The sequence below is a fragment of the Eulemur rufifrons genome, chromosome 7, assembly GCF_041146395.1.
Source record: "Eulemur rufifrons isolate Redbay chromosome 7, OSU_ERuf_1, whole genome shotgun sequence".
Lineage (NCBI taxonomy): Eukaryota > Metazoa > Chordata > Mammalia > Primates > Lemuridae > Eulemur > Eulemur rufifrons.
Genome location: NC_090989.1, coordinates 130,190,839 through 130,218,332, shown reverse-complemented (window position 1 = coordinate 130,218,332; position 27,494 = coordinate 130,190,839). Strand labels below are relative to the sequence as shown.

General features: G+C 35.6%; 1 protein-coding gene across 1 annotated transcript in view; it reads left to right on the top strand.

The window, feature by feature from the left end:
• The window catches only part of ZNF385D (zinc finger protein 385D), a 227,308-nt gene extending 204,031 nt beyond the window's left edge, over positions 1–23,277 (top strand). Inside the window, exons 4-7 of the mRNA XM_069473294.1 lie at positions 9,417–9,650; positions 19,747–19,925; positions 20,982–21,083; positions 22,931–23,277. Of these exons, the coding sequence (XP_069329395.1) occupies positions 9,417–9,650; positions 19,747–19,925; positions 20,982–21,083; positions 22,931–23,164 (749 nt within the window). The 3' untranslated portion in view covers positions 23,165–23,277. The remainder of the gene's footprint in view (positions 1–9,416; positions 9,651–19,746; positions 19,926–20,981; positions 21,084–22,930) is intronic.
• The last annotated feature ends 4,217 nt before the right edge of the window (positions 23,278–27,494 follow it).

Sequence of the window (27,494 nt, the reverse complement as noted above, 5' to 3'; positions counted from 1 at the left end):
TAGTGGCATCCAAATCATTTAAAATAAATTTGGAATAAATTGATTTTCTTTTTGTTCTCCCGTTTCTTTCTCTTCTGCAATATTTATCAGAAAGATCACAAATTCCAACAAAACTCACCCATTCATCTTCCTGCTTATCAATTACATGTGGCCAGGTCCAATTAACTAGACCAAGGCCTAACAACATCGCCTTCTGATTAACTTAGTTTTGGATTAACTTATTTTGGATTAATTTACACTTGGAGAGGATGAACTGTGCTTTATATTAATGTCTATGAGCAAAATAGAAAATGAATTCCCTTGAAATATACAGACTCTAAGTTGTGGGAGATAAATCTATTCCTACAAAAGGAACTCTGGTTTAACTGCTAAATAGAAGGTTAATTAGGCTCCCATCGTTATTTTTCTCTGCTTTAAAGATCTGAATGTGTCTCTATCCTTCCTCATTTATTATCACATATATCTCAAAAAGTACATCTTTCAATAGTAATGTTCACTGTTTTTTCTTAGATAGTATCTAAAATATTTTTTAAAGAATTATTGCCTAATTTTTTCCAAATTCTCCTCTTCAGGTGACTATCTTGTCCTGGCTTGCCTAAGACTTTCCCATTTTAGCATTGAAAGCTTCAGATCCCAGGAACCCCCTCAGTCACAGGCAGAAAAGGATACTCAATCTCTAATTTCCATTTTCTTACATTCATGATTTGCTATTTAAGTAACATAGCTGAGACCAGTTACTCTAAAATGGAAACTAATTGGAGATCTGTCAATGGAGGTTCAAAGTGTGTTCTTGGACTGGCAGCAGCAGCAGCAGTTTCTCCCTGGGAACTGGTTAGAAAGGCAGATACTCGGGGCCTGTTGGATACCTGCTGAATCAGAAACTCTGGTGGTAGGACTGGGTAGTTTGTGTTTTTGTCAAACCCTTCAGGTGATTCTGGTATGTACCAAAGTTTCACAATCACTAGTTTCCAGTAATAGGATTATTCTCCATTCTTGGAAATTTCCCAACATCTTGGCCCCAACAACATCTTCTTTGTGAGAGCCAAAGAAGCATAAGGAAGGAGTGAAAGAAACATTGTAAAACAAATTATAAAGGGAAAATGATTAAGGGTGAAAACTTAATTTGGAGGCCAAAGATAAGGCTATTTATACTGCTATGCCAATTTTCACTCTAGCTCATTACAGGAATATAACCCCAACTTTTGCAAGAAAAGCAAATACCTGTTAGACTAAATTTGATGACAGCAGCATCTGTATTTATCAATGAGCAATTATCTAGCAGATGCTGTTCTAGTTGTGTTATGGACTATATTATATACTATAGGAGCAGGGAATATAATCCTCACTGACTTTTAGAAACTAAGGCTCTGATATGATGAGACATTGATAAAGATTGCTGAGGTGACTGTTATCAGCCAAGAACATCCCTGGGATATTAAGTTAGGCTGAAAAGACATCCCAAGGCTTCTGCCCTAGAGTGAATTCCTTATTTGTGGATTCTAAAGAAAGGAAAGAGGGCAAAAAGAAAAAAAAATAATACTAACTCTAATCAGCTTATCCCTACTTAAAATAGAGACCTGGTATTTTGAAGGAGAGCCCAAATCAAGCCAAATGATCAGTTTCATAACCACGGTGGAAGTGAGCAGTGTTTGAGAGCACGGGCACCGTGCCCCAGCCTACCTTTCAAAACTGGCAAACCATAGGGTGCGTAGAAGATTTCAACCTGTACAGGATTTTAAATGCACACACAATCTCTCTCTCTCTCTCTCTCTCTCTCTCACACACACACAGGTGCTAACATTTAAAATTTGGAAATTTTCCCTAAAATTTATATTTTTGTCTTCTACCAAAGTAATAAAGCATCTGGTAAAAGTGGACGTATCCCTAATACTATCGTTGTCAGTTGGCCCACTTCACTCATTTATATCTTCTGCCTTTTCCTGTTGACTTTTTTTTAACTTTTTTTTTTTTTTTTTTTTTTTTTTTGAGGGAGGGAACCCATTGCCCAGAGAGAGTGTGCCTGCTTGTACTTGGTGAAATCCCAGCTCAAACTCGAGAGGTCCATTTCAAGGTCAAAGACATTTCAGAGAGGTAGGGTTCACAGATATAGAGTAGATCTCAGCTTTGGCGTGCCAGCTTTGGATCCTGCTTAACTCCCCAGGGGACTGGACAATTCCTGCTGAGACTGGACTGCCGGCACCTCTGCCTCTCCCTCCTGCTTGGCCTGATTCTCCTGTCCCTTCTGCAGCTTATTAGCTCATTCCGCAGTTGTCTGTCAAGCCATCTTTGACCTGGTCCTGATCACCATCTTCTTCTTAGGGCTTCTGCAACCACATTCTAACCTGGCAACGTGTTTTTCTCTTGTGCTTACCCCAAAATTTGAGTGAGTGTTAGGAATAGCCTAAATTTTGAATAAATCATCCTATGAAACGAAAGTTATCTAACATTGCCCTCTCAAATCCTCTGAGAAAATGGCCAGTCCCTATGAAACTAATTGGTCCCTGGCTTCAAGAGGGAAATCCAAAATTTGAATCTTTTTTTAATAAGCTCTATCTCCAATACCTTTTCATTATAATAATTTATGTTCTGATCTGCATGTGATATACACGACATAAAGTGATTTCAACAGATTACCATTATGTCCGTGTATGAATCTACTCAATGTAATTGCCTGAAACAGACCATAGATTGGGCAGCTTTGAAAAACATCTCAAAAGTTGCAGTTTGATATTTTTGTTTAGTGAGTTTTAAAAATCCCGTTCTTTTCTATAAGAGAATACATATAAGGAATGGGAAATCTAGTTCAAACAGTATAAAGGTAAAAAGAAATATTCACCTGATCCCTTAGAATATTACGAGTTTCATGCAGGTTACTATGGGGCAGAACTTATCGCTGATTAAAAGTACATGGGATCACTTTTTGAATGGAATTTCCAAGTGACAGACCATTAGAAATGTAATAAAAATCAGAGTTTAAAGTACAACTAATTTTTCTAATATTTTCTAGTAACACCTCCTACTACTGCTCATCCTCCTCACAGAGTGTGAAGCCACTGTTCCCTCCACTCTTCTCTTGTTAGAGCCCTATTACTCCTTCATATACAAGTCATATTGCATTTGTTTCTTTATCCTCAGTGCTTAGCACAAGATCTGACACATGGAGGGGTTCAATCAAACATATCCCCAAAATTTTCAGGGTTGAGACATGAGTATAAATAGAAATTATATGCCATATATCTAAATATTTATCAAATCTCAATCAGTAGCCCCATAGCTTGTTCCCCAGGGATTGCCCTTGTTACCTGGAGAATAAAGAATCCCCTCACCTGAGTTAGCCCTGAGCTTTACCTAGTGTAAAACAGATCTGCAGGAACAGAGCAGCAGCGGCACGCAAAGCCAGGACTTCTGGCTTATGACAGGATCCACTCAAGCCAGGTAGCCTGTGGGTGGAGGGGGCCCTTGATTCTCCCCAGCCTCATTCAGCCTCAGGATTTCCAGGCAGTTTTAAGCACTTTCTACAACTATATTACCCTAGAGCAAGAGAGGGAGAAAATGTTTGGGGGAACTTTGTCTGCTTGGACATATATTAAATATTTTGGTGATTTGAGGTGGTCAAATTTGTACAAGAGCAGCCATTCTTTCTCTGGTTTCCAGATAGAAGCTGTGATCTTCTCTGACCTCACAGCACACACACACAAATACACTTCAATACAGGTATGTATGCATAGCCACACAGGAACACACATAGACCCACACATAGACACACACATAAATCCATAAGCAGATGTGCACACACACGCGCACGCACACACACACACACACACACAAACACACGCACTTATGAACTCTCAGCCTCTATATTCTGGCCTTTGGGGAGCCCAGTTTGGCTCTCATTTCCTCTTCCCATGATTTCCATTTGCTTAATTGCAAAACTTTTTTACAAGATTAAAAAATACAAAAATAAAGGAGCTTTTGTTTCAGTGGCTTGTGATTTGTGGAGCTCTCAAAAGTGCAAAGCAGAGCCCATTGCAGAGACTATTCCTGCCTGGGTCATGGAGTGTGGTAATGTGCTCAATAAATGTTGGTGGTGGAATCAAATAAAATTGATAAAAAAGCAACCACCAATAATAATTTCTAGAGACTTGTGATTTTTCTTTTTAGTCACAAAGCACCTTTTTATACTTCAGAATGTCAGCGTATTTAAGAGGAAGCAGCTGTTTTACTCATTTGCTAGCAAGTCTAAGTGAGACTTAAATTCACACAGGGAAGAAGAAATAAATCGGATTTAATTCTGAGTCTTCAATCTGCAGGAGAACATGATGAGCATCTTTAGGTCATAACATTAATCCCTGTTACCTGGGAGGAAAATTAAATAACTCACCTATGGTTTTCCCACTTGGGTTATGAAGTCTGTAACTAGAGGAATAAATTTCTTACCCAGACCATGCAACTTGGCTGCTTAATTTTATTATTCAGAATTCAAATTGTTTATATTTCCTGGAATTCTTTCTTATGCTTTATAGATTTTTAAAAAAGTATTTACCATGTTTTTATATAAGCTGAAGGGCACAAATGGGGCACTCTGAATATTGACATGTTTCCTTTCATTCTCAACTAAAGCCCCATTCCAGAAAGTATTAGCAATCTGTTTTTACGCCAAAGCCAAATAGTGACAGTTGCAATAATGAATATTTGCTACAGGGTGCTGGCAGAAAAATGGTACAGAATTACAAGCCCAAACCATCTAACCATATCTTCCCACTGAATCTCACCCATTATTTTCAACTCTCTGTCACATACATTGTTTCTAGAGTCATTGGTTGTATAGTGCAAACAAAAATCTGAATCAGCCTTTGGGAAATACTGAGAAAAGTGAATCATTATTCTACTTTCTCATCTTTTGGACAAAAAAATAGTGCAGTGAAGGTCTGCGGTTTATTCTTATCATTCTGCACAAGAGGTTATTTGAGACTTGTGGATTTTTCTTTTCTTCTCTCCTTTTAAATGGATTTGAGCAACTTAATACTTCAGCATAATGGATGATTGGACATACATGATTGACTCTAGCTCAGGCCATGTTTAGTTTCTTTTAAAGTCAAATGTTTAAGATGTTATCTTTCAGCATGCATAATAAAGCATGACTAATTCAAATTCTCTTACTAAAAAATCAAAATTTTATCAATAAAAAATAAATGAAAAGCACACACAACTGAGCCAAGCTGAGTTCAAATCATTGCTGTACCTGGTAGCAGCTCGGGCATTGGGAAAGTTGCCCAAATTCTCCATACCTCAGTTTCTTTGCTACAACAGTGATAAAAATATGCACTTCTTGGGTTTTTATGAGGATTGAATGAGTTAATACCTGTTAAATGCTGGAAAAGTGCTTCCACAATGATTAGGTATTATTGTTGTTCATTCCTTCCTTCATTGTTATTTATTGTGTTTATTTCATGTCAAGTATAAGTGCAAGGCTATAGGAATGAACAAAACAGATTAGGGATTATTATTAATAAGTTTATAATTACTATTTAATATCATTATGGGTCTTATAAACTATTTTGCCACTAAGTACATAATCTATGTTTATTGGACTTCTTATCCCCAATGGCTTAGCATAGAACTTTGTACAAAAGAGCTACTTAATAAATATTGATGGAATAAAGTTTGAGTGCATGAGTAATTGCAGGTAAGATAACAAGCACTAGGTTTGGAAATGGAAGATACAATGCCCAGTCTTAGTTTCTACCTTAGAGGACAACGTGATCTTGAGAAGTTTACTGAAACTTCCCTTTCTAAAAATCAAGAAAGCTATACTATAAAACCATGAAGGTCCCTTCTATAATTCTACAAAGTAACCAGAATGATCCACTATTTGTTAACTAGTTGTAATTCTATTTTTCCTAAATGTAATAAACTTTACTTTTAGGATAGTTTTAGATTTATAGAGCAGGTGCCAGAATTTAACAGAGTTCCTATATACCCTGTACCTAGTTTCCTTTATTGGAAACGTCTCACATTACTATGGTAAATTTGTCACAACTAATGAACCAATATTGACACATTATTAGTGACTAACACCCATACTTTATTCAGATTTCTCACGTTTTTACCTAATGTCCTTTACTTTTGCGTCAGGGTCTCACCCAGGATCCCATATTACATTTAGTCTTCATGTCTCCTTAGGCTCTTCCAGATTGTGACAGTTTCTCAGACTTGCCTTGCTTTGGTGGCCTTGTTAATTTTAGAGAGTACCAGACAGGAATTTTGTAGAGTGTCCTTAAGCTTAGGTTTGTTTTATGTTTTTCTCATGGTTAGACACGGGTTATATATTTTGAAGAGGTAGACCACAAAAGTAATTCTTATCACATCATATCAAGGGTATATTCTGTTAACATGATCATTCATTTAAGATTCTATTTTAATGAGAGTGTGGAACTATTATAATTGGTTATTTAATGTACCATAGTAAAGAAAATTTCTTTGTTATATATAATTTTGTATGCAATGTGTAGAATACATATTCTTTGAATAAGATATAGTCTTAAAATATATTTAATTTACTTTCTCAGTTTAAAAAAAGGATACTCTATCACAGATAAAAGAAAGATTAGTAAAAAAGTCTATGTTGTATTATAAATTAATAATAATCCTACCTTGTGGAGTCAAGATCTATATATTAAATTTAAAAATAAAAATGTAACTTTGTATTTCTTACAAATAAACACAAGCTTAAGAAATAAGAGATTTGTGCTCAGCTGTGTGGTCAAAAGTATGCTACAAAGTAGAAGTCCCAGAAGTTAAGAGTTTTGATATTAATTCCCCTAAGCCTGTCTCATGCAAGGAACTTGCCTTAAGAAACGTTAATACTTCACTAAGCCCCAGGCATAGAGAATCTGGTGTCTCTAATCCTGTGGTGTCTTCGGTATAAATGTACATTATCCTCTAGGGTCAGAAGAGACACTAATGTAGCTGTCACAGGGATTGGAAGATTCCTGGTTTTGTTTATGCTATACTAGTGTTAACAAATTTCACTACAAATAGGAAAGTTAGTTTAGGATTACTATGATCTATGCTATGTGCCATTTTCAGATCAAAATCTAAAATAAACATGTCAATCCAGAGGAAAAGTTGTTAGAAGTAGGGTATTACTAAGGAAATCTTTGCCGTGGTAGATTTCAATGAAATAAATACCCACAGTATCACACTTTGGTTTCAGCATGTGGCCACATTAAGTTTAAATATAATATCTGTATTTACGGTTGTCACTTGATGTAGAGCTGATCATAAGAACAATTTAGAGGTTTTATCCCGCTGGAGCTTGTGACCTTATTATGGAGAATCACAGTCATGGCTGAGAGTATCCTCTCCAATATATCTATGTATATATTTTTAAAATCTGTGGTTTCCTTGTTCTATTTAATGCGTCACTCTGGCTTACCATATGCTACTTGTGTGACCTTGGGAAATTTCCTTAATGTCTGGAATCTTCTCATTTTCACAACTTTGCGTGAAAGTTAAATGGAATTATTTTATAAGTATATAAAGTTGTTTTTAAGTATATGAAACACGTAGCCAATTGGCCATTTGTTATTTATTCATAGGTACATATACACATAATTTCAAACAATCGTTTCTGGTTTATTGAGGACAGTGAACAGCTAAAACACCATCTTAAGGTTGTTGTGTGTTATGCCAATTCTAGGTTCTCAGAGATATTTTCTGGTTATCTTTTTACTAATGGAACCTTAGCAGGCAAGTAAAAACTAATCAGGAAGTGGACCTTTCAGTGCCAAGGGAATGCATGTATTCCAGTGGCAAAACTTGGTGTTAAAGTAATTTTTTCTCTGGCCATGAGATACTGATTTTCATTATGATTTTTTTAAAAAACTTGATTAGTGAATGTTCTCCAGGACATTGAAAGAGACTCACTTGATGATCTTAGCAGCCAAATAAGTGATTAAAAGTGTGTGAAATGTCAGGCAGAGGAAACAAGATCTGGGTGAATTCTTTTATACGAGAGTCCTTAACAAGAGTTTATTTCTCTTCTTATTGACTAGTGTTTCTGATGCCATATTTAGAAAAGTAGCAGTAAACAATCTTACCCATATGACTGGATCAAAGAGGCTGTGCAAGAAAAAGGCATCCGGTAGCTGCAATCAACTCTTGGTAGTGTGAGGTAATAAGAAGCAAGCATTTATGCAGACAAGACTTCCTTGCAGGAAAACCACTGTCCCTTACACCCCTGCCCAATCCCTTTATCATGAACATTTTGTGTGGCATTAAATAGTGACCATAGCAGCTTAAGGAATAAAAGAGAGTTCTAAGAGCAGCTGTAGCTGTAAAGATAGTCTGGGAATATTTTGGATATTGGTTAAGAGCCAGCTGGAAGGCAGAAAAAAGTAGTATATGGGTAGGTAGCATATAAGTGTAGAGCTCATTTGTAATTTATTATTGAATATGGCAAACATTGCTAACATCATGGTGATTGGCATATTTGGGAAGAGAGCTGTGTGTACCCAAGTAAACTTAGGGCAGGGTAGATTTCTTTGGAGGTTGATCTTTCCAGATTTAGAATCAGACTTTGGAGCCAGAGGAGTTGTAGGGTTACAGTACATCAACACTTTCATGGTTGTTAAACTCTTGAAACGATGTGACAACAACATGGTGTGACCATTTTGTGAATTCCTTGGGAATAGTGACTATTGATGTTTGAATACTTGTGCCACATACTTCTGGCATACAGCCTACTGCAGACTATGCATTTAATAAATATGCTAGACTAGAATTCCTCCTTTTCTGATATTGATGATTTTTGTACCTGGTGTTGAATTATAACCCTTTGTAAATAGGGCAATGATTTTCTGAACTGTTGATCTGGACAAAGCAATTATGGTGTTAGGGTTCTGCAATTTATTTATTTATTTTTGCATAAGCATATACGCAAAAGAATCTGTAGCTGTTTTTTTAATTAAAGAAAGAAATGAAGAAGGAAAATAGATAAGTAGTAAAGAAGAAAAATATCTTACAGCCATTCATCTTCTATTTTAATTTTTGAAAGCCATCTGTGTAGGAATATATGTATATAGAATGTAATATATTAAAATATTATTTTACTGAGGCCATATGTTAACAAAAGAAATCTGTGGTTGTGTTTATCTGTCCCATAGAATATTTGAAAATTGTATTTATGTATGTTTTGAAAAATCATCTGAATGTTTTATTGCAATTTATGAAATTAAATATGGTCATCTATGTAAAGTTTCTTATGAGATGGTTGATGCATAGTTGACAAACAGCAATTGCTAGCTGCTGTTATCGTTATTAGCAGAATGTAATATTAGTGATACATTTCCAAATAGAAAAAGATAATACCACTGTTTCCCCCCCTCCTTTTTCCTATGCTATTTTGAATGCAGACGGTACTGCAGGGACACCAGCAATATCAACGACGACAACTGTGGAAATCCGCAAAAGCAGTGTTATGACAACTGAGATCACCTCTAAAGTAGAAAAAAGCCCCACAACAGCCACTGGCAATAGCTCATGTCCTTCCACGGAGACTGAGGAAGAAAAGGCAAAACGGCTTCTTTACTGTTCGCTATGCAAGGTTGCTGTCAACTCTGCCTCACAGCTGGAGGCGCACAACAGTGGTGAGATGCAGTGATTTCTTTTCTGTCTCAACAGCTCTGCAATTATCTTCCTCTGAATAGATGAGATCTTTTGCAGCAGGGGACAAAGGGGTGGAGGAAAACTGACAATTATTATAAGGAATTCATTAACCACTAAAAAATAAAAATGACAAGCAAAGTATCATTTATATGGGGTCAAAGGACGGTTTCCAGGGCTTGCAGGCTATGGTGTATGTTTGTGTGTATGTGTGTGTGTTGTTAAATATTAGGAGATGAAGTAAAATATAATCCTGAAATATATTTTGCATTTATATGATTTCTAAATTGTTTAGGTGTTTCCATGAATTTGCATCTAAATGAAGTTTACTAAAATTGTACCCATATTATTGTTGCAAAATGTGGTTGCATGACTCTAAGTACTTTTGGTTAAAACCCCTGTATTACAATATTTATGGCAAATAATGCTATTTGTGCTAAATCTATGTGACCTGGACAATGAAACTTAAGAAAGTGTTTGTTATGTGCAGCCATTGAGGTATGATCTTTAAATGTAATATTTTATTTCCTCTTCCCAACAACTTCCCAGCAACTTAAAGATGTTATTCTTTTCATTTGTTTGAGGCTCAGAGAAGGCACAGAACATGACTAATTAAGTGACAGAGCCATGATTTAAACCCAGGTCTCTCTGACTTAAACACTGAACTCTAATAGCAAAAAGGAAAAATACTGTAAAACTGACAAGCCAGGACCAAGTAGTCTCTTAATATACCAATATATTTTCATTCCATCCAGCTGTTCTCTGTGTGTGTGTGTGCATTTGTGTGTGTGTATATATATGCCTCCCTCTATATATACACACATATATACACACACTTACATATGTACACACACACACACACACACACGAACAATCTGCTTTTCCCTAAAGACCAGGTTCATTGCTGGGACTCTGTCAGCAACTATAATAGAAGAAGAATCATTTGTGAAACATACCTTGAGTTAATATTATGGCCGTATGTTGAGTCATTGACCAATCGTTGTGCTGTACTTGTAATATTCAAGTATTGACTTCAAGACTCTAAGGAGTAATTGCAGATGGAGAACAATTCCTTCAGCACATATCTTCCCCCTGCATGCAACATTAGTTATAGTCAAGGAGAGTTCATGAGTTCAGGGGCTGAGAAGCACAGTAAAGCATCTGGCCCCAAGTCAGAATTGATACCATACAGATTTGCTATGTATTTATTCACACAAATATGTTTCTTTCTGGATACAAGATACTTGGAAGAATAGAAACGTCATAGGAAGTATGTTTATTTCTAAAGAAATCTTGATCATTTCACATAGTGACAGAGAAACACATTCATTTTAAGGGGGGATCAATTTTGACAAATAAACAAACCATGTCTTTTGAGACTAGAGTTTATTTATCAAGAATTTGAACATCCTTCTTGAATTCCTATTAGAAGAAGCAAAGAAGGAATTACTAATTTGATTACATCACATCAGGTTAACATTTTTCATATTCTGATTCTTTAGTCCTTATCTCTGCTGTGTGTGTCAAAATTACCCATGCAGCTTTAAAAATGTATTTACCCAAGCACTATACCCAGAAATTCTGATGATTATATCCAGGACTTGGATTATATCCAATATTTTGTTAAATATTTTTTAGACTAACTTTAATAACTGTTATTATTAGAGTTGTCAGCTCATGGTGCTAGTAGAAAGCAGATTGTCCTGTCCATTTAGTTCATTTAATTATTGTTTTCTAAATTCTCTTTAAATGCACCCCCTTATTATTGACACCCAGGAAGACCACAATCACTGCCTCACCTTTAGAACTCCACTGCTCCCTACACTTACCCCTATCCCTCCAATATAACTTCATAAAACTTCTCTGCTTTCTTCTAGAGCCAGGTATTAGAAAATCACTGGTAAGATTGGGTTGTGTTTTTCAGGGAACCAGGTTTGAAGGACACTTCTGATCTGAAGCAGCCAGGTTGCAGAATGTAGAGATGTTTCCCTTCCATCCAAATAATAATTTTAATTATTTTTCCCCTTTGGAAACACATTCTATACATAAATTAGGGTTTTTAACACTAACTGTAGAATTGTGCATCTAGGGGTACTCTTGGAAAGCCAATAACCTTTCAAACACATGTTTTTCTTTTAATCTTAGAAAAAGCATTCTTAATTCTAAAGAAGTGATCACAGGCAAATTTGGGGAATACAATTTCCATCAAACACTGCCTGCAGTATGGGCCAGTAGAATGGACTAGAAATGATGAGAATTTTACCCTTAGATATCCAGATAACTTTTCTATGTGAGCCTGAGCAAGGCAATTGTCCTCTCCGGGCTTTTCTCCCTCTCTCTCTCTCTCTTTTTTCTCTCTCTCTGTGTATCTGTTTGTCTTCAATGGCATTAAGAGGCTATATGGCCCCTTTTAAGGGATCAAATATTATGGCATGATTATTAGTATAACCACAGGTGCTGCTGGTGTTATACAGAGATCAGTTATGTTATTTCATTTGCATTCTTTTTTTATTTTTCACTTATGTATAGCCATTTGAAGTTGCAGTTAACTGATTTGCATTCCATAACATTGGAATATAGGATTTGAACGGAAGCATTCCTGCTTTGATATTTTTAGAATTTGGAAAGAGAAGTACCTCCTCTGAGCTAATATTAGCAGGGTTCACAAAACAGTCTAAGAATGCTTTAAATACCTTAACAAGATACAATCTTTTTTAAGAGACCTGGAAGCCTCCTTTAAACCTGTATGTCATAGACACAGGTACTACAAAAGATGTTTTTTTCTTTTTCTTTAAAGAGATTCCCTCCAAACTTTCTACTAGTTAAGGCTTTGTTTAGCTAATTTTGATAGTTTTCTCTATATAATTAAACAAAAACCCTTTGAAATGTTTTATAGTTAAAGCTCATTACTAATTTGGGCAGGCTTTTCTTTTTTCTAGCCCCAGACAGTTTATTATATCCCTCACTGAGTTAAATATACAGAAAAGATAGTTATCAAAGGACATATTTTAGTAAATTTTAGAATGCTTAAAGATTTTTAAAATTTTGCCTTAACAAAAGCAACAATGTTAAGGAGAAAGAGACGATGGATTAAAATTTATTGAGCACATCAAAGTGCCAAGAATAACTCTTAAAACAATAAATGCATTTAATACAACACTTCAGTAGAGCAGATGATTTCCCTTTTTTATAACTGAGGACATTGAGGCACAAAGAAACCAAAGCTCACACAGCTAATGGAGGCGAATTCTATCCCACACAATTCCAGAGCCTGAGCTTATATAACACTCTTTACAAATGAAAAAGAAAAAAAAATAAGTTGAGTGTTTATCAGTCTGTATTGATATCTATTAATATTCCCTAAGCTAATTCTGACTGGGCATCTGCTATGTGTTAGGCACTAAGAATATAACTATTAGCAAGATCCAGTCATTGCCTTCAAGAAGTCCATGTCTAGTTTGTGACTCTGTGTTCAGAAATACAATATGCAGAGACTTGTTTCATCTGAAAATTTCATTCAAGCCAGTCAGCAGTGGTCAGTATTCATGGCCTTATTATTATTATAGCCCAAAGATTATTTGTCATATTCATTCAGTGTCTTCTAGTGTGATGGTAAGGCTACAATTTGATCAAAAATAAAGATAGAGACACTTATCATAATTCTTTTTTTTTTAATTTCAGCATATTACAGGGGTACAAATGTTTAAGTTACATATATTGCCTTTACCCCACCTGAATCAGAGCTTCAAGCATGTCCATCCCCCAGATGGTGAGCACCACCCCCATTAGGTGTGAATATATCCACCCCCTCCTCCCCACTCCCATCTGCCCAACACCCGAAGAATGTCACTACTATATGTGCACATAAGTGTTGATCAGTTAATACCAATTTGATGGTGAGTACACTTGGTGCTTGTTTTTCCATTCTTCTGATACTTCACTTAGTAGAATGGGCTCCAGCTCTATCCAGGATAATAGAAGAGGTGCTAGATCACCATTGTTTTCTGTGGCTGAGTGGAACTCCATGGTACACATATACCACATTTTATTAATCCATTCATGTATTGATGGGCACTTGGGTTGTTTCTACATCTTTGGAATTCTACTATGTGTCTTCTTTAAACTTTCTACAAATGATAAAAAACCAACAAAAAAAGAAACAAATACAATGCAGCCTTGTACCTCCTTTATGTTCCACATGCCTATGCAGGGCATCCTTGAATATTAGACCTGTACTCTCTAATATGGCAACCACTAGCCTCGTTTAAATTAATTGTCAGTTTAGTTTCTCTGTTGCAGTGGCCTCATTCCAAGTGCTTAAGAGCCACACATAGCTAATGGCTACTATATTAGTCTTGTACATATATAGGTATAGGGTATTTCTGTCATCACAGAAGCTTCTACTGGACCGTGTAGTACAGCTATAATTCACAAGTAGTATGTTTGGGGGATTGCGATAGTGAATGATTTGGGTTATATTACCTAATAAAAAGAATTTTTACATCCCTGTGAGCAGTCATGGCTTACTTTTTCACATTTGTCGACCCCTCACTGATTAACAACCAGAATGAGTGACTTCAGAGATGTGTCAAGATGCATTTTCTGGCTGCGTAGTTTTATATGATTGTTCTTATTAAAAGCGGTTTCATGTGCAAACCAGTGGAATATTCAACCTATATTATGTTTCCTGCCCATGCCTCATATAAAGTCATTGATATTTAGAACATTTCTGAAAGTTTACACATGAAAATGTGTTACAATGGAGAGATTGGAGTTTGAAGTTGAGATGTGGATAGGCTTTTGCTTTTTACTTTATATCCTTCTGTGCTCTTTCAATTTTCTACCAAGAGCATCTATTACTTTCATTAAAAAAAATTAAAAAATCAAAACTAGTTTATATAAAAAGCAAACAAAAACACTGCTTTTATAAATAAGAAAGCATCATATCTCAATTACACTATGGAAGTATGATTAATTTGTCCATTGATTGTTGAATGTTAATTATGTGAAGACCTTTATATACCAGGCTGTCTTCGGGAATGCATATGAAAGCAACGTGGCACTTTCCATGGTCTTAATGGCCTTGTTCTTAAGGATGAGAGATGGGTGTACATAAAGATTATTCAATGCATGTCTACAGCAGCATAGGAAAGCCTCAGTGTTCCTGGAATCAGTTTCAGGGCATTCTGGCTAAAAGCAGCTTTCTGGATGCCTGATACTTCTCCTCACATGCTGGGATTTCAAGGATTATTGCTATACTGATTCCATGCATTTATGTCCCCCATGTGAGGAGCTATGTGCTCTGCCCATTGGGTCCCTCAGCCTGCAGAGCTCTTCCCTGGGCTTTCTTTGGTCACAGGGTTTTCATCACCTGGCTTGTCTTCTACCCCATGCTGACCAGAACTTTCCCTCAGGGGCCTTTTCTGATGCTAAAAGCAAAGTTATTTTTAAATCTGTTTTAGACTTCTCGTTTTCCTTGTCTCTACTTTCATCTCTGCAAATCGGACTTTAGATACATTACTGGTGAATCAGCAAATTACTTTCAACCAGGAAACTGACAGAAATAACACCATTTTTTACTCATGTAGGGCATTACTTGGTCACCTAATACCCGGGATGCCATTCTGGGTGCCTTAATGTTTGCTGATACAGTAAACCCAAGTTTTCTTCCCTAAGGCAAAATTAACATGGAAAATGTGTGCTATATGGAGGTTGGTGTAATAAAAAGTTAATTTGACATTTAAAGGTTTAAAAAAAGAAGACACGGAGGTTTTTGATGGTAATTATACATTTCAGGTTTATAGATTCAAGAGAATTTTTTCTCCTTAAGACACACAGGGTTGGGATACAATGCTATTATACTAAATGTCATCAATAAACACATTAAAAAGAAAAACCTTTGCACTTTGCCGTTTGTATGGAGACTGATTACTTTCCTGCCAATTTATCTATAAGCTGAATCTCTGAACTTGTCAGTGAGAAGATAACTAAATTATTGCTGGCAATTGCATGTGTTTATTGAAGAGTAGTCAAATGCTATCAAATATTATTTATTTAATAGACATTCTGAAAAATTAAACTTGAAGATATTGAAATTTGTTTTACAGAGGGGCAAAGTTTTTAGACTAAACTAAAATAGCTTTCACTATAAAATAAATCCCTCTGAAACATTCTTTGTAATGTTTAGAAAGTAATTTGGCAGTTTGAATCGAGAGACTTAAAAATAGTCATAGTCTTTGTCCCTATAATACCACTTATGAAAATCTATCCTAAGAAAACAATCAAATATGTGATAAAAGATGTAATGAGTAGTATGCTTGTTACAAGCTAATTATATAGGGAAATAAAAGGAAATAATGCAAATGTCTAATATTAGATAAGTGGTTAAATACATCATATCCATGTATTGCAAGTCTATGCTGTCACTAAAGATCATTTGCATTTCTAAAAGTATATGTAATTCCACAGGAATTTTTATGCAAACACACTTTCGCTAACCTATCCCAACTTTGGAAATGCATATATGCAAATAAAAATAAAAGACTGATACATGATAGCCATTATTATTTTGATGTGCCTCTAGTTGGTGGAATTATATTTTTTTTCTTTTTTTAAAAATGCTTCTCTGTTTTCCATATGACCTAATGAACATTTATTTAATTTTTAAAAGTCATTTGCTAGTTTTCTTGCTTATCTACCTTTCCTTTAAGCCAGTACCTAACTCAAGAGCCAGCTAAAAGAGAAGTTGTTAAAGATGATAGAGAGTGGAAGGGAAAGCTAGCCACTTCTTCCCATGTTACTTTGTTTTTACAGACATAAGAGGAATATGTATCTTGCCCAAAGTGCCTCAAAATAAATAAATAACCAAAAAGCAAACAAATGCAGGATTTCTTGGAGCCTTATGCCTTGCTGAATTTAAACTGTAGTTGGAGTATGGTTTCACCTTTCAGAAATTATGAAGCTTCAAGTGAAGGTCATTGAGAGTATCAGCCTTTTAAAAGTGATAGTAGAAAAATAGTCCACTTAGCTTTTTGCAGATCTCTCCAAAGAGGAAGAAGGAGTAAAGTACAGAAGCAGCCTTGTGACAGGCCTGCTGAGCCATCACAGAGGAAGGCACAGCCTTGCAAGATGTTTACATGATGTTGAAAACAGTGGTGATACCAGTGGCTGTCACAGAGACACAGCCTTTCCACGCCTCATGATTCATGGAACTCTGCTAAGCAAAAAACAGCACTATGAGAAATAAAAGGGGGAGGGGACTGGAGGAGAATTTTAAAGTCTCAAATTAAAATCCAAGTTTAGAAGAGACTATATTAACAAAATAGAAAAGTAAAGGTGCTATGGAGATTCATGTGTAACAGTATCCAGATGGCTTAGAAATCCTTCGGGGATTTGTAGGGACTTAGTTAGAAATCTGCTTTCTACCTCCCAAGGGTTTCAAGTAGTGCTTACTTTGTGACCATGAGCAAGTAACTTAACGTTTCTGAATCCTAGTTTGTTATCTCCAAAATGGGGGTAATAATAGTACCTAATTCACCGGGTAGCTGTGAGTAGGTAAAAATGTTAGCACAGTGTCCTATATTTATTAAAGATTCAGTAAATAGGAGTTTTCTATAATAGTCACTATGCTTATGTTATTAATGCACATTTTATCTCGCAAAAATGTAAATACTTTAAAGTTGACTACATTTTACTGAGTTTTATCTGTATTAGGAAGAAATACAGCCACTCTTACTGACTATTCAAGCTTTAAGATCTTATAAAACTGTCTAATAGCTGTTTAATTATGACTGACAATCTATTAGTAAGTGCATGAGGTTATACTGTACAAAGTCCCACTCTGTTTCATGAATAGTAACTTCACAGTCAAAGCTAGTAATTGAAGTTCTCTCCCCCCATCTTGCCACATTTTAACATATATGTATGTGTGTAGGTGCATGTGTGCATGTATGTGTATGTGTATTAGGCATGATTGGGTAGATATATTTGATTTTCCTATCTCTACTAGCTTCTGTGGAAAGACTACACTGAAATAATAATTCTAACCACCCAATGATTTTCTGACAGGATGGGTATTTCCCAAATGTTCACATATGTCCCATTTCTACTCTTCCTCTAGGGGCATGACTTAGGTAGGTCTTAGCCTTCCAAAGATATTCTGGGAAGCACTTTATTTTCTGGATCTTTTCCTGCTATTGTTATGCCTTACTACTGGGGCCAAATCTTTTAAATTTCCCCTCACCTCTTTAACACTCGACACTCAATACTGAAGCTAGCCACTTATGTCTGGCTTTTTTCTTTCTTCCCATCTAAGATAAATTGCTTAAATCTTGTTGCCTAGGTTAAAGCAGTATTCTGATCCATTTGGGTTCCACCTACCAAACACCAACCCTCAATCACAAAAGATATTAACCAAAAGTGAACTTGGAGTCCTTCAAGAAAGTCAGGATGAGAATTAATCTCCAATTGCCTTCTTAGGCATTCATAAACCAAACCTGCCCCGCAAGTGCTTCTTAGTTTGACTGAAGAATCTGTGCGGGGAAAAAAAAAAAAATTCCATAAAATTATCTGTTGAGATAAGAAGTTTGCCCAACCATCTACATATTCACCTCTTGCTCCCTAGGGCATTTTTGTGCCCTGCTCCCACGAATGCCAACTTCAGATGAAGTGGACGGCATTTGGGCTCACTCTACTGCAAGGGAGAGGGGCGAAAGCAGGCCTCAGTGAGGCATCACAACCGTCGTCACGGGGCAGCTCTGTGGCTCCGAGTTTCAGTTCCTCCAATCATCCTGCAGGATGTTGACTTTTTTCTCTTTCTTTAATATGCTGAGATATAAACATTAGAAAAGCTGTGGATAAGAATGTGGATATTCAAAGTGGGTAATCTAATTGTACAAATGTACACTTTTTATATTGGACTCAGTAAAGTTACTATCAATTTGAAGAAGGGAAACATGTACTCTATAAATCCACTTCATGAGTTGTCTCTTGTTTAACATGAGGTCATGGGCATGGACTTAGAGTGCCCTCCCAATGAGCTTTCCTCATTAATATTCAGTGGTTCTGGGAAGTTGGCCCATGACCCAGAACTGACCAACAATCTAATAAATACAATTAGCACTACTACAAAAATATTTTAAAAATCAGAATGACAGAAAGAACACAAATGATTGTAAAACAAAATTTCATGCCAAAAACACATGGCTAAGTGAGAAAAAATAAAGAATATTTATCAACTTTAAGAAAAAGGAAATTTTAAGCAAAACTTTGAGAGAAAACCGCCATTATGAACTGTATGTAATAACTACAGTGATCTCATAAAAGCAAATGTTAATAGTTGATAATTAGAGTTATGTTACTTATGTGTGACAGCCCAAAGATATTACTGGTTTATTAAAAAGAGGCATTTATCTGTAGTGTATCTTCTTAGCCTATGAGTTCACTCTTCATCTTCTTTGTCATTTGTTTACATTGAAAAATACATAGCTAGTCACTATGGGCTTTACTTTCGTAATATGGCTTTCTTTTCAGTCATTAAGATCTTTTCACTATTACTCTTCCTTCTGTAAACCTAAAACACATAGCCAAGAAAGCTTGTTTGTATTCTGTTTAGAAAGTAGGTATTTAATTAGTGCCACTTCTGTAAACACACCATGTTTAAACTGATTACATTTGTTACACATCACCTCCAACTATACCTTTAGCAGCTAAATCACTCTTCCTCATCAGCTATCATTTATGTCTTATTAGCATCAAGAGGAAATGAAGTGAAGTCACACCCATTTAATTTCGCCTCAGGACTCTCACATTTAGTTACTATGTTGATGGTGCTTGTTTATGATGTGAAGCATTAGAAAAAAATGAATAATTTAATAATGCTATATAAGGTGATGAGAGCACATTGTTACAGTCTACTATGTCACAAGCATACTTGAACCATAATTCCTGGAAGAAATGCACTAAAATAAGGCATGAAATTTTATTATTATGTCGCTTTGTGAAAGAACACACTAGCTAAAATTTGTTCCCTCCCTTTTTCTCCCCACCTTCTCTCTTTCTTTCTTTCAATATTTCCGGCAGGTACTAAGCACAAAACCATGCTAGAAGCCCGGAATGGAAGCGGCACTATCAAAGCCTTTCCTAGGGCAGGAGTGAAAGGCAAAGGACCTGTTAATAAAGGAAACACAGGCCTCCAAAACAAAACATTTCACTGTGAAATCTGTGATGTGCACGTCAACTCGGAAACACAACTTAAACAGGTGGGCTGCACATCTTCTAAGAATAAAAACAGATAGGGAACACCCTTATAAAGAGGATATTTTTGCCTCTTTTTTATTTTTCTTTCTGTTCCATACACTCATCCATCCACCCACCCATCCATCCATTCATCTACCCATCTATCTGCCCACTAACCTTCTACCTTATTTATTTATGCTTATTTTAATTGCTTGAGGGAATACTAAAATGCCATGACTTCTGCAACCTTTCAGAAACTGATGGCATTGAATTTGTACTATTGTGGCATAGGAAGAGTGGGAGAGGGTATCAGATCTTTTCTCTACCAGGTTTCCCACTCAAAAGTGTTGATTTTCTTTAAAGGTCAACTTGCAATGTTCCATTTTTACTTGTTTAGATATTTACAAGCTACAACTAATTTTATACTGTGCTGTTCTTTTATTTTATGTACTTTATTACATGGTATTACTGTATTTTTAAATCCTTCCACCACCTGCTAAAGGGATGACTAATCATGCTGTATTCATTTTTACTATGAATAGCCTTCCAAAGAGATCAATTATACATTGCCAACTGAAGGCTCAACCCTCATATTGTGTTGTGTTTTATATGTATATATGTGATATTTTGCTGATTTTATGCATCTTAGTTATTTATCTTTAGAATTTAAGGGGTTGACATTTGACTGTACAAATGTGAGGATAAATATTAGTATGGAAATAAATTCATGCCCGCCTGGGCAATCTTTGTTTATTTGCACATAAAATTTCTTCAGACATTCCTTTCCTTTGTAAATGCTTTTCTACAAAAGGGAGATGTGTGCAGCGATAAGAAGAAAAACTGGGTGAAAAAAGATGCTTCTACTTGTTAAATATATACTAAAATGGATAGCATAAGAATATATATCCTTAAGGCATCAGAATCCCAGGACAAAAGTGCATGCTCTTTTATTTCTGTCTTTCTAAACTTGCATGGAAATAATCAATATATTTTCTCAGGTAAAAGCAATATTTGTGAGGGTTTTTTTCTTTTTTTGAATGACTTTTTTAAAGCTGTCATTTTTAATTGTTTTTCAATAGCACATTAGCAGTAGAAGGCACAAAGACAGAGCTGCTGGGAAGCCCCCGAAACCTAAATACAGTCCTTACAACAAACTACAGAAGGCAGCACATCCCCTGGGGGTGAGTGTCACTCTTTCTTCCCAAAAGATAAGGACTGATAAGTCTTCAGCATCACATAGTCTGCTGAACTCAGATTTTCGTTGTTGGTGGTGGTCAGTTATCAAATGGAATAAATGGAATGTATCTAAGAAATGCCAGGCAATTGACATAAGAGTCCAACCTCTATTCCCAAATGGAATTACTGGGTTCATGATTTATTTCAGAGTTTTGCCACTACTAGCCACAGCCCAGATTTTGAGTTGAGCTCAGGTTTATCACAGAGCATAGAGAAGGGAGAAAAGCCAAGTTCTTTTAAGTTAAGTAAGTCATCTCAAAAAATCTGGTCTTGATGTAGTAGATACACTTTATGAAAGAAGGTCAGTGAAAAACAAGTTCTTATATGTCCTTTTTTAATGTATTTAAGAGACAAAGGATTGATATTATTGATACCCTCAACAATTTTGAGTTTTGAGTAACACACTCTCAAAAGTATGGTTCATTTTATTTAATTATTCATACGAGGACACTTTATAAAACCTAGGGAAATATATCGTGGGAAACGCCCTCCCCCATCACTCCAAATATGTTTGTTAGATTAGTAAGCATACTATTATAATGTCCTGACCTGGATTTTTTTGTAGGACTTCAGAGGAAATCTATGAAACCTCTTGACATTGTCAATGAATGTTGATGAACATGTATTTTGTTTTGTTTTGTTTTGTTTTTCTGATTGAGGTGACAGTGGCTTTCTTCAGAGAAATTCAGGGCTTAATGAAAAGTTAAGAACTGATCTCTAGTATGTGCTAAATTGTGCATTTTGAAATCTTTCTTCAGCATAGATCTTAATATTTGGTTCTATTGTATGCTGCTGACACATGAAAATATAGTTAAAGGAAAACTGCAATCATCTATTATGAGACCCCAGTATGGTTTGACCCAATTAATTTAGTAGCATCACACATTTTTATTCAAAGAAAGTTACTTTACTCTTCTGCAGAGACCCGATTTTAACTGTATTGGGAGGTGGAGAATTCTATGCAGAGCTGATATTTCAGCACCACTAGTCATATCCCTGAGTTCTATCTCTGGTCATCATAGATGCAGCTTTTGACAATGAGATAAACGGTTCTTAAATAAACAGAGCAATCAAAATTTTATTACTATTAGCATCTAAACTCTCCTCTCCTTCATAACAATCACTATTTTACTGTTTCCATAAATGGATACATTCTTTCTTTGAGAACAGGTATCTTACTAGTGTACTGCTAGCCAGAGAATGAACTGGCTTTGTAGAATAGAATTAGGACATGGTTAATGTTTGTGCAAGAGGAACGTGTCAAAATTAGGGGGCAATAAATTTTCTTTACTTCTTTACTCAAAGTGGAATTTTGTTATTTTTGTTTCTTTTGAATAATACTTCTCACCATTGGAAACAGTATTCTCTGTTACCCAGTTTATACACTTGGATAGTGTAATAGCAGCTGAAAGCATTAACAAATCTCTCTTTAAAAGTGTCTACTTTTTGATAGCTTATGTATATAGAAGGTGGCATAATAATTTTCTACTTTTTCTCAAGATGGATACTTTCCTCTGAAAATACAATTTTCAACAAAAATAATATAACATGTCTGAGTACTTTTCAGGAGAAATTTTCATCCCTGGTTGGCCATTTTCTGATATCTTCCAACTCTTCCAAAGGGAAAATGTCCTACACTTTCCGTTATCTTTATTGTCAGTTCACAAGTGTGAGTTTTTCTTTGTAGTTGTTTACTGCTATATTTTAAAAGCTGCCTACCCTTTTGGATTCTAAGTAAAGACTTCAAAACTTCTGTTCTTTTACTCTATTTTTTTTATTTTTCCCTTCCCAGGTAAAATTAGTGTTTTCAAAAGAACCTTCAAAGCCATTGGCTCCACGAATTCTACCCAACCCACTGGCAGCTGCAGCAGCTGCTGCTGCTGTGGCAGTAAGTTCCCCCTTCAGTCTTCGAACTGCTCCAGCAGCAACGCTGTTCCAGACTTCTGCACTTCCTCCAGCTCTCCTGCGGCCAGCTCCAGGACCCATTCGGACCGCCCACACTCCTGTGCTGTTTGCTCCTTACTGAATTCCAAATAGGAGTTATTGTACTGCAATAATTTTTCAAAAAACAAAAACAAAAAAAAAACAAAACAAAAGAGAACTATGCAGTGTTTATTTATAGTTTAAAGTATATCTGAAGAGCCAGGACTTTTGATAGTGAATTGAAAAGATTATTAACAAAGGGGGGGAGGTTTGGGGATGGGTGGGAGGGAGTGATATTTTCTCCAAATTAAAGCATTCCTCTTGAACATTGATTGTTTTAGAAGTGATCTCCAGCATTGACTTGTAGTGGTATCTAGAACTTCTGAAGCCTTTGTGACTGTGCTTTTGGGCACCTATTTCCCCCCTGCATTGTCTTTCCTGCTTTATGAAACAACTATACATTGTCTAAGGGCATTAACTGGTTCCAATGTATATATAATAATTTACTCTGTAGATCAAAATAATACAAAAAAAAGAAAAAAAAAATACAAAAGCAACACTGTGAATAGTAGTACCCGTGCTGGTCCTCTTGCTATGACAGCAATTACTGGGTATATATCCCAACAAAAGTAGATACAGTAGATGTCTTGTAAAACAATAGTGCTGTGTCTCAATCTATGCCACTAGGTTTTAAAGAATTGCAATGGTAGAATGAACAACTATTTCATACCAGTAAGCAAACACCAAATGGTGTCATGCAGGTGTCCCTGGTCAGCATTTTCCTACACTATCTAGCTTGGAGATAGAACAGGGCTAAGCTTAGAGGTGGAGGAGATATTAATAGAAATGATTTCTCACAAAATACTAATTTCTCACCCTGAAGAAGTATTGCTGGAAACAGGCAAGTGTTTGTGATGAAACTATATCTGAAAACAGATAAATCCATGCATCATGGGTGTTTAGAAAGAAATCAGTACATCTATTCTGTTAAAAGGATGAGGGACAATCATAACCTATGATAATGCAAAGTAAAGATCTTTCATGTTAGTACATACCCAATAAAACAGAGAATATTGCATCTTTGCAATATCCCCCTTTATATCATACCAGTAGGGTTGTCTCTTAGGCAAAGTTTTCTGCTTTAAGTATGATGGTAGAATTAAGCATTAGCTATTATTGTGGGGTTTTTATTGTTTTTCTTTTTAGATGTCCTACTGCCATGATATAAACAATTAATATATATTTAAATGTTAGTAACAAGAAAAGTGAATCTGAGTTAATTGCACACCAATGATATAGTGTTAAAAAAAATACTGGTAAGGTCCACTCGACCATCATTTCTCCAGTGGAGTTGTGAAATACTGATAGCCTTTGATATTTACCAAAAGGCTGAAAGGAGTTGATGTTTTACCTTTAAAACAAGATTTATCAGGGGTATATATAAATATATGTATATTGTATATATGTTAGAAAGATTAAGAGAATAACTTATAAAAAAGAAAATCTATATAAAATAATTATATAACCATCCAGTGTTACATGTTATCATTAAATTGGTAACAAATGGCATAAAAATAGCTGTGCCTTTAATTTGTAATAAAGGCTGTTTGCTTTTTCCCATAGAAAGCTAACATATACCTATCAATATGGTGGCGTTTGATGCAGCTAGTCTGTTGCATTAATAAGAAAAGTGACATTCAAATTTAGAACAATGATAAAACATATAAAAATCAATCCTACATGATATAGGTTTAGAGAAAAAAAACTATTTTTTAAAAGGTTTTGTAAAGACTATTTAAAAATACAGGGAAGGGCTGAACTTGGACTTCCTGAAACTGCTCTCAAACTGTTGTAACCTTTGGAGAGGTATCAAGAATCAAGAGGGAATCATTTGAGAGATAGGTATTTAGCATTTGTCATTTTATATTTAAGAAACATCCATAGCGTGCTTGGTGCTCAACATTAAACATGGTCTTTGGAGTTCTTCTCCACCATCTAGCTATAGAAATTTGTCATATAAACATATCTTTAAAGCAGTTCACTTTATACATCTTTTGTTAAACAAACAACCAAAACAAAAAGAAAAAAAAGGAAAAAAAAATGGAAGGAAGGAAGAAGAAATGAAAAGACAGTGTATTCCATCAGTCTTCTGGTAAAAAGAATTTCAAACAATGCCTCTCTGGTAAAACATATTGATTAGATTCAAATTTGTTTTTGAAAGCATCTGGTTATATTACATTTACCAACATTTCTATTTTCTGGTTTTAGCAAGTGTTTCCTTTTTTCACCTACAGACCCTGCTAAGTTCAGCCAGGTGGACTCTATCTCTATCCCATGTGACAAGCTTCTAAATGTTTTAAGCTTTAGTTTCTTTTTTCTGCTATGTCAAATATTTTTATCTTTCATAATCATCTGAATCTCTACCCAACAACCTTTACAACTGATAAAGGTTGGAGAACTTCGCATTAATTAATGCAGTCTCACTAGAGTGTGCTTTCACTGTTCTTCCCCATTGTCACCAAAGTGAATGAGCCAGTTCACTAGAAATCAGGGTCTGTGGGATACAGAGTCCTGAGTCACAAGGCATTACTAACTTTAATGATTTTCTGGGAACAAACAAATCAGCCATATTTTCTCCATCAGCCATATGATAAAACTCAGAAATACCTGGATCCCTTCTGCCTCACTTCGCTATGGAACCATTTTTGTTTAAATGGTCTTTTAAATTGGAGTTGTAAGCATCAGTTGTCTTTTACTCACTACCTAATAAAGGATGAAGCCTAACCATAGAACTTATAGTGGATTCTCTGTGAGTTGTTTCCCCTCACTCCACATATTTATCAACACCAGATCAACATCCGTTATAGCTCAGGCTGCTATAAAGCTGTATCTTTTCCCTTAGGGAACTTTCTTCACAAATAAAGATCTACAATTTAGATTGGTCAGTAGGGGTGCTGTGAAAATCTCCATGGTGGTCTGACTTTATGGTTATACATCTCTTCCTAGGCATCACACCCATGGCAAATAAAGTGATAGAGAAAGCATCTCTGATTCATTTGAAGCAAATATAAATGCATTGCAAGAGCCAAATGCCTCTGGATAAAAGCATTGTGCACCTCATCTAGGTCATCCAGACAAATGGGAAACAGTCATTGGGGAGGTCATGTATTTCTCTTCTGAGAAAACAGGTGATTGCATATGACAAATTGCTCCTCTCACTGCTTCTAAACTTTGAAGAGTAGTTATTTTATTCACATAAGAAAACATGCTTGGCTTATGGCAATTTATATCACAGCTGTTTCATTGGAAAGGATGCCTATCTTTAGGTACTACTGGGCTTCTGATGTATTGTCATAATTCACTGCCATTATCATCAGAGATATAATTTGGTTTTTTGAGAGGTGCTACATATTTTGTTGCCAAGGAACTCTTTAGCAAAGAGAGTGTTTATACTCATTTGGGAATTAAAAGAGCAAGAAATCATAAAACAAAGGATTGAGAATTGAAAGACAGTGGATTTTTAAAATAGAATCAAAATACATTGTGGATGTGCCTATTTGAGTTTCTAAGGCACCGACCAATACATACTGGACATGGGCATTAACTTTCGCTTACTTACAATTAAATTTTAGATTTATATCTTTGTCTCTGTACCTGTGTAATGTTTCAACTTTTTTGAACAAATCAGATCACAAAGCTAAAGGATAACTGAAGTCGTTTAGAGTTCTCTTTCTTTAAATCTGAACTGATGTAGAAAATTACTTTTCTGTACATAAACATAAATGATATTGTGCTAATAACTATTTGTACACAAGACAGCAGCATGAAGCGCTGGGGAAAGCAATGAGAAGCCTGAAAGAAGGCAGAGTCTATTGTAGACTTTGTTCCTGACCAGCAGTAACTTTAAATAGTCAGCTAATACCTTGCCCTTAATCTCTTCATCAGTAAAATGGATGAGAGTGATTAAAAGCTGAGCTGGTTTAAAATATCACCATTAAAGGACGACTTCTCTCAGCCTCTCAGGAAAAAGACTGCCCTCTTGGAGTGAACAATACAGCTACTCAAATACTTGCACATGTCTAGAAAGATGTTTTGTATTCCTTTCCATTCTGAGTACACATCACAGGGTAGGTCATTTGTCTCCTCAATCAGAATGAAGATTTCACCACCTAATATTGGAGGAGTTGCTAAATCACTTATTATTCACTTATTATTGGACTTATACCAAAGTCATCTGAGATATGCTGCCTCTCTTTTCCCAGTCTGGAACATAATAAATTCTGAACAAAACCAACCCAAGAAGAGCAATATAAAGCTCACAGGGTGGGTGTGGAAGGAAGCAACAATTTAAATGCCTCATCCTTATTTCTTTTGTTATACTTTCTCTTTTCAGTAGAAAGGAGTCCCAACTAAGCCATAACTAATTCTGACTT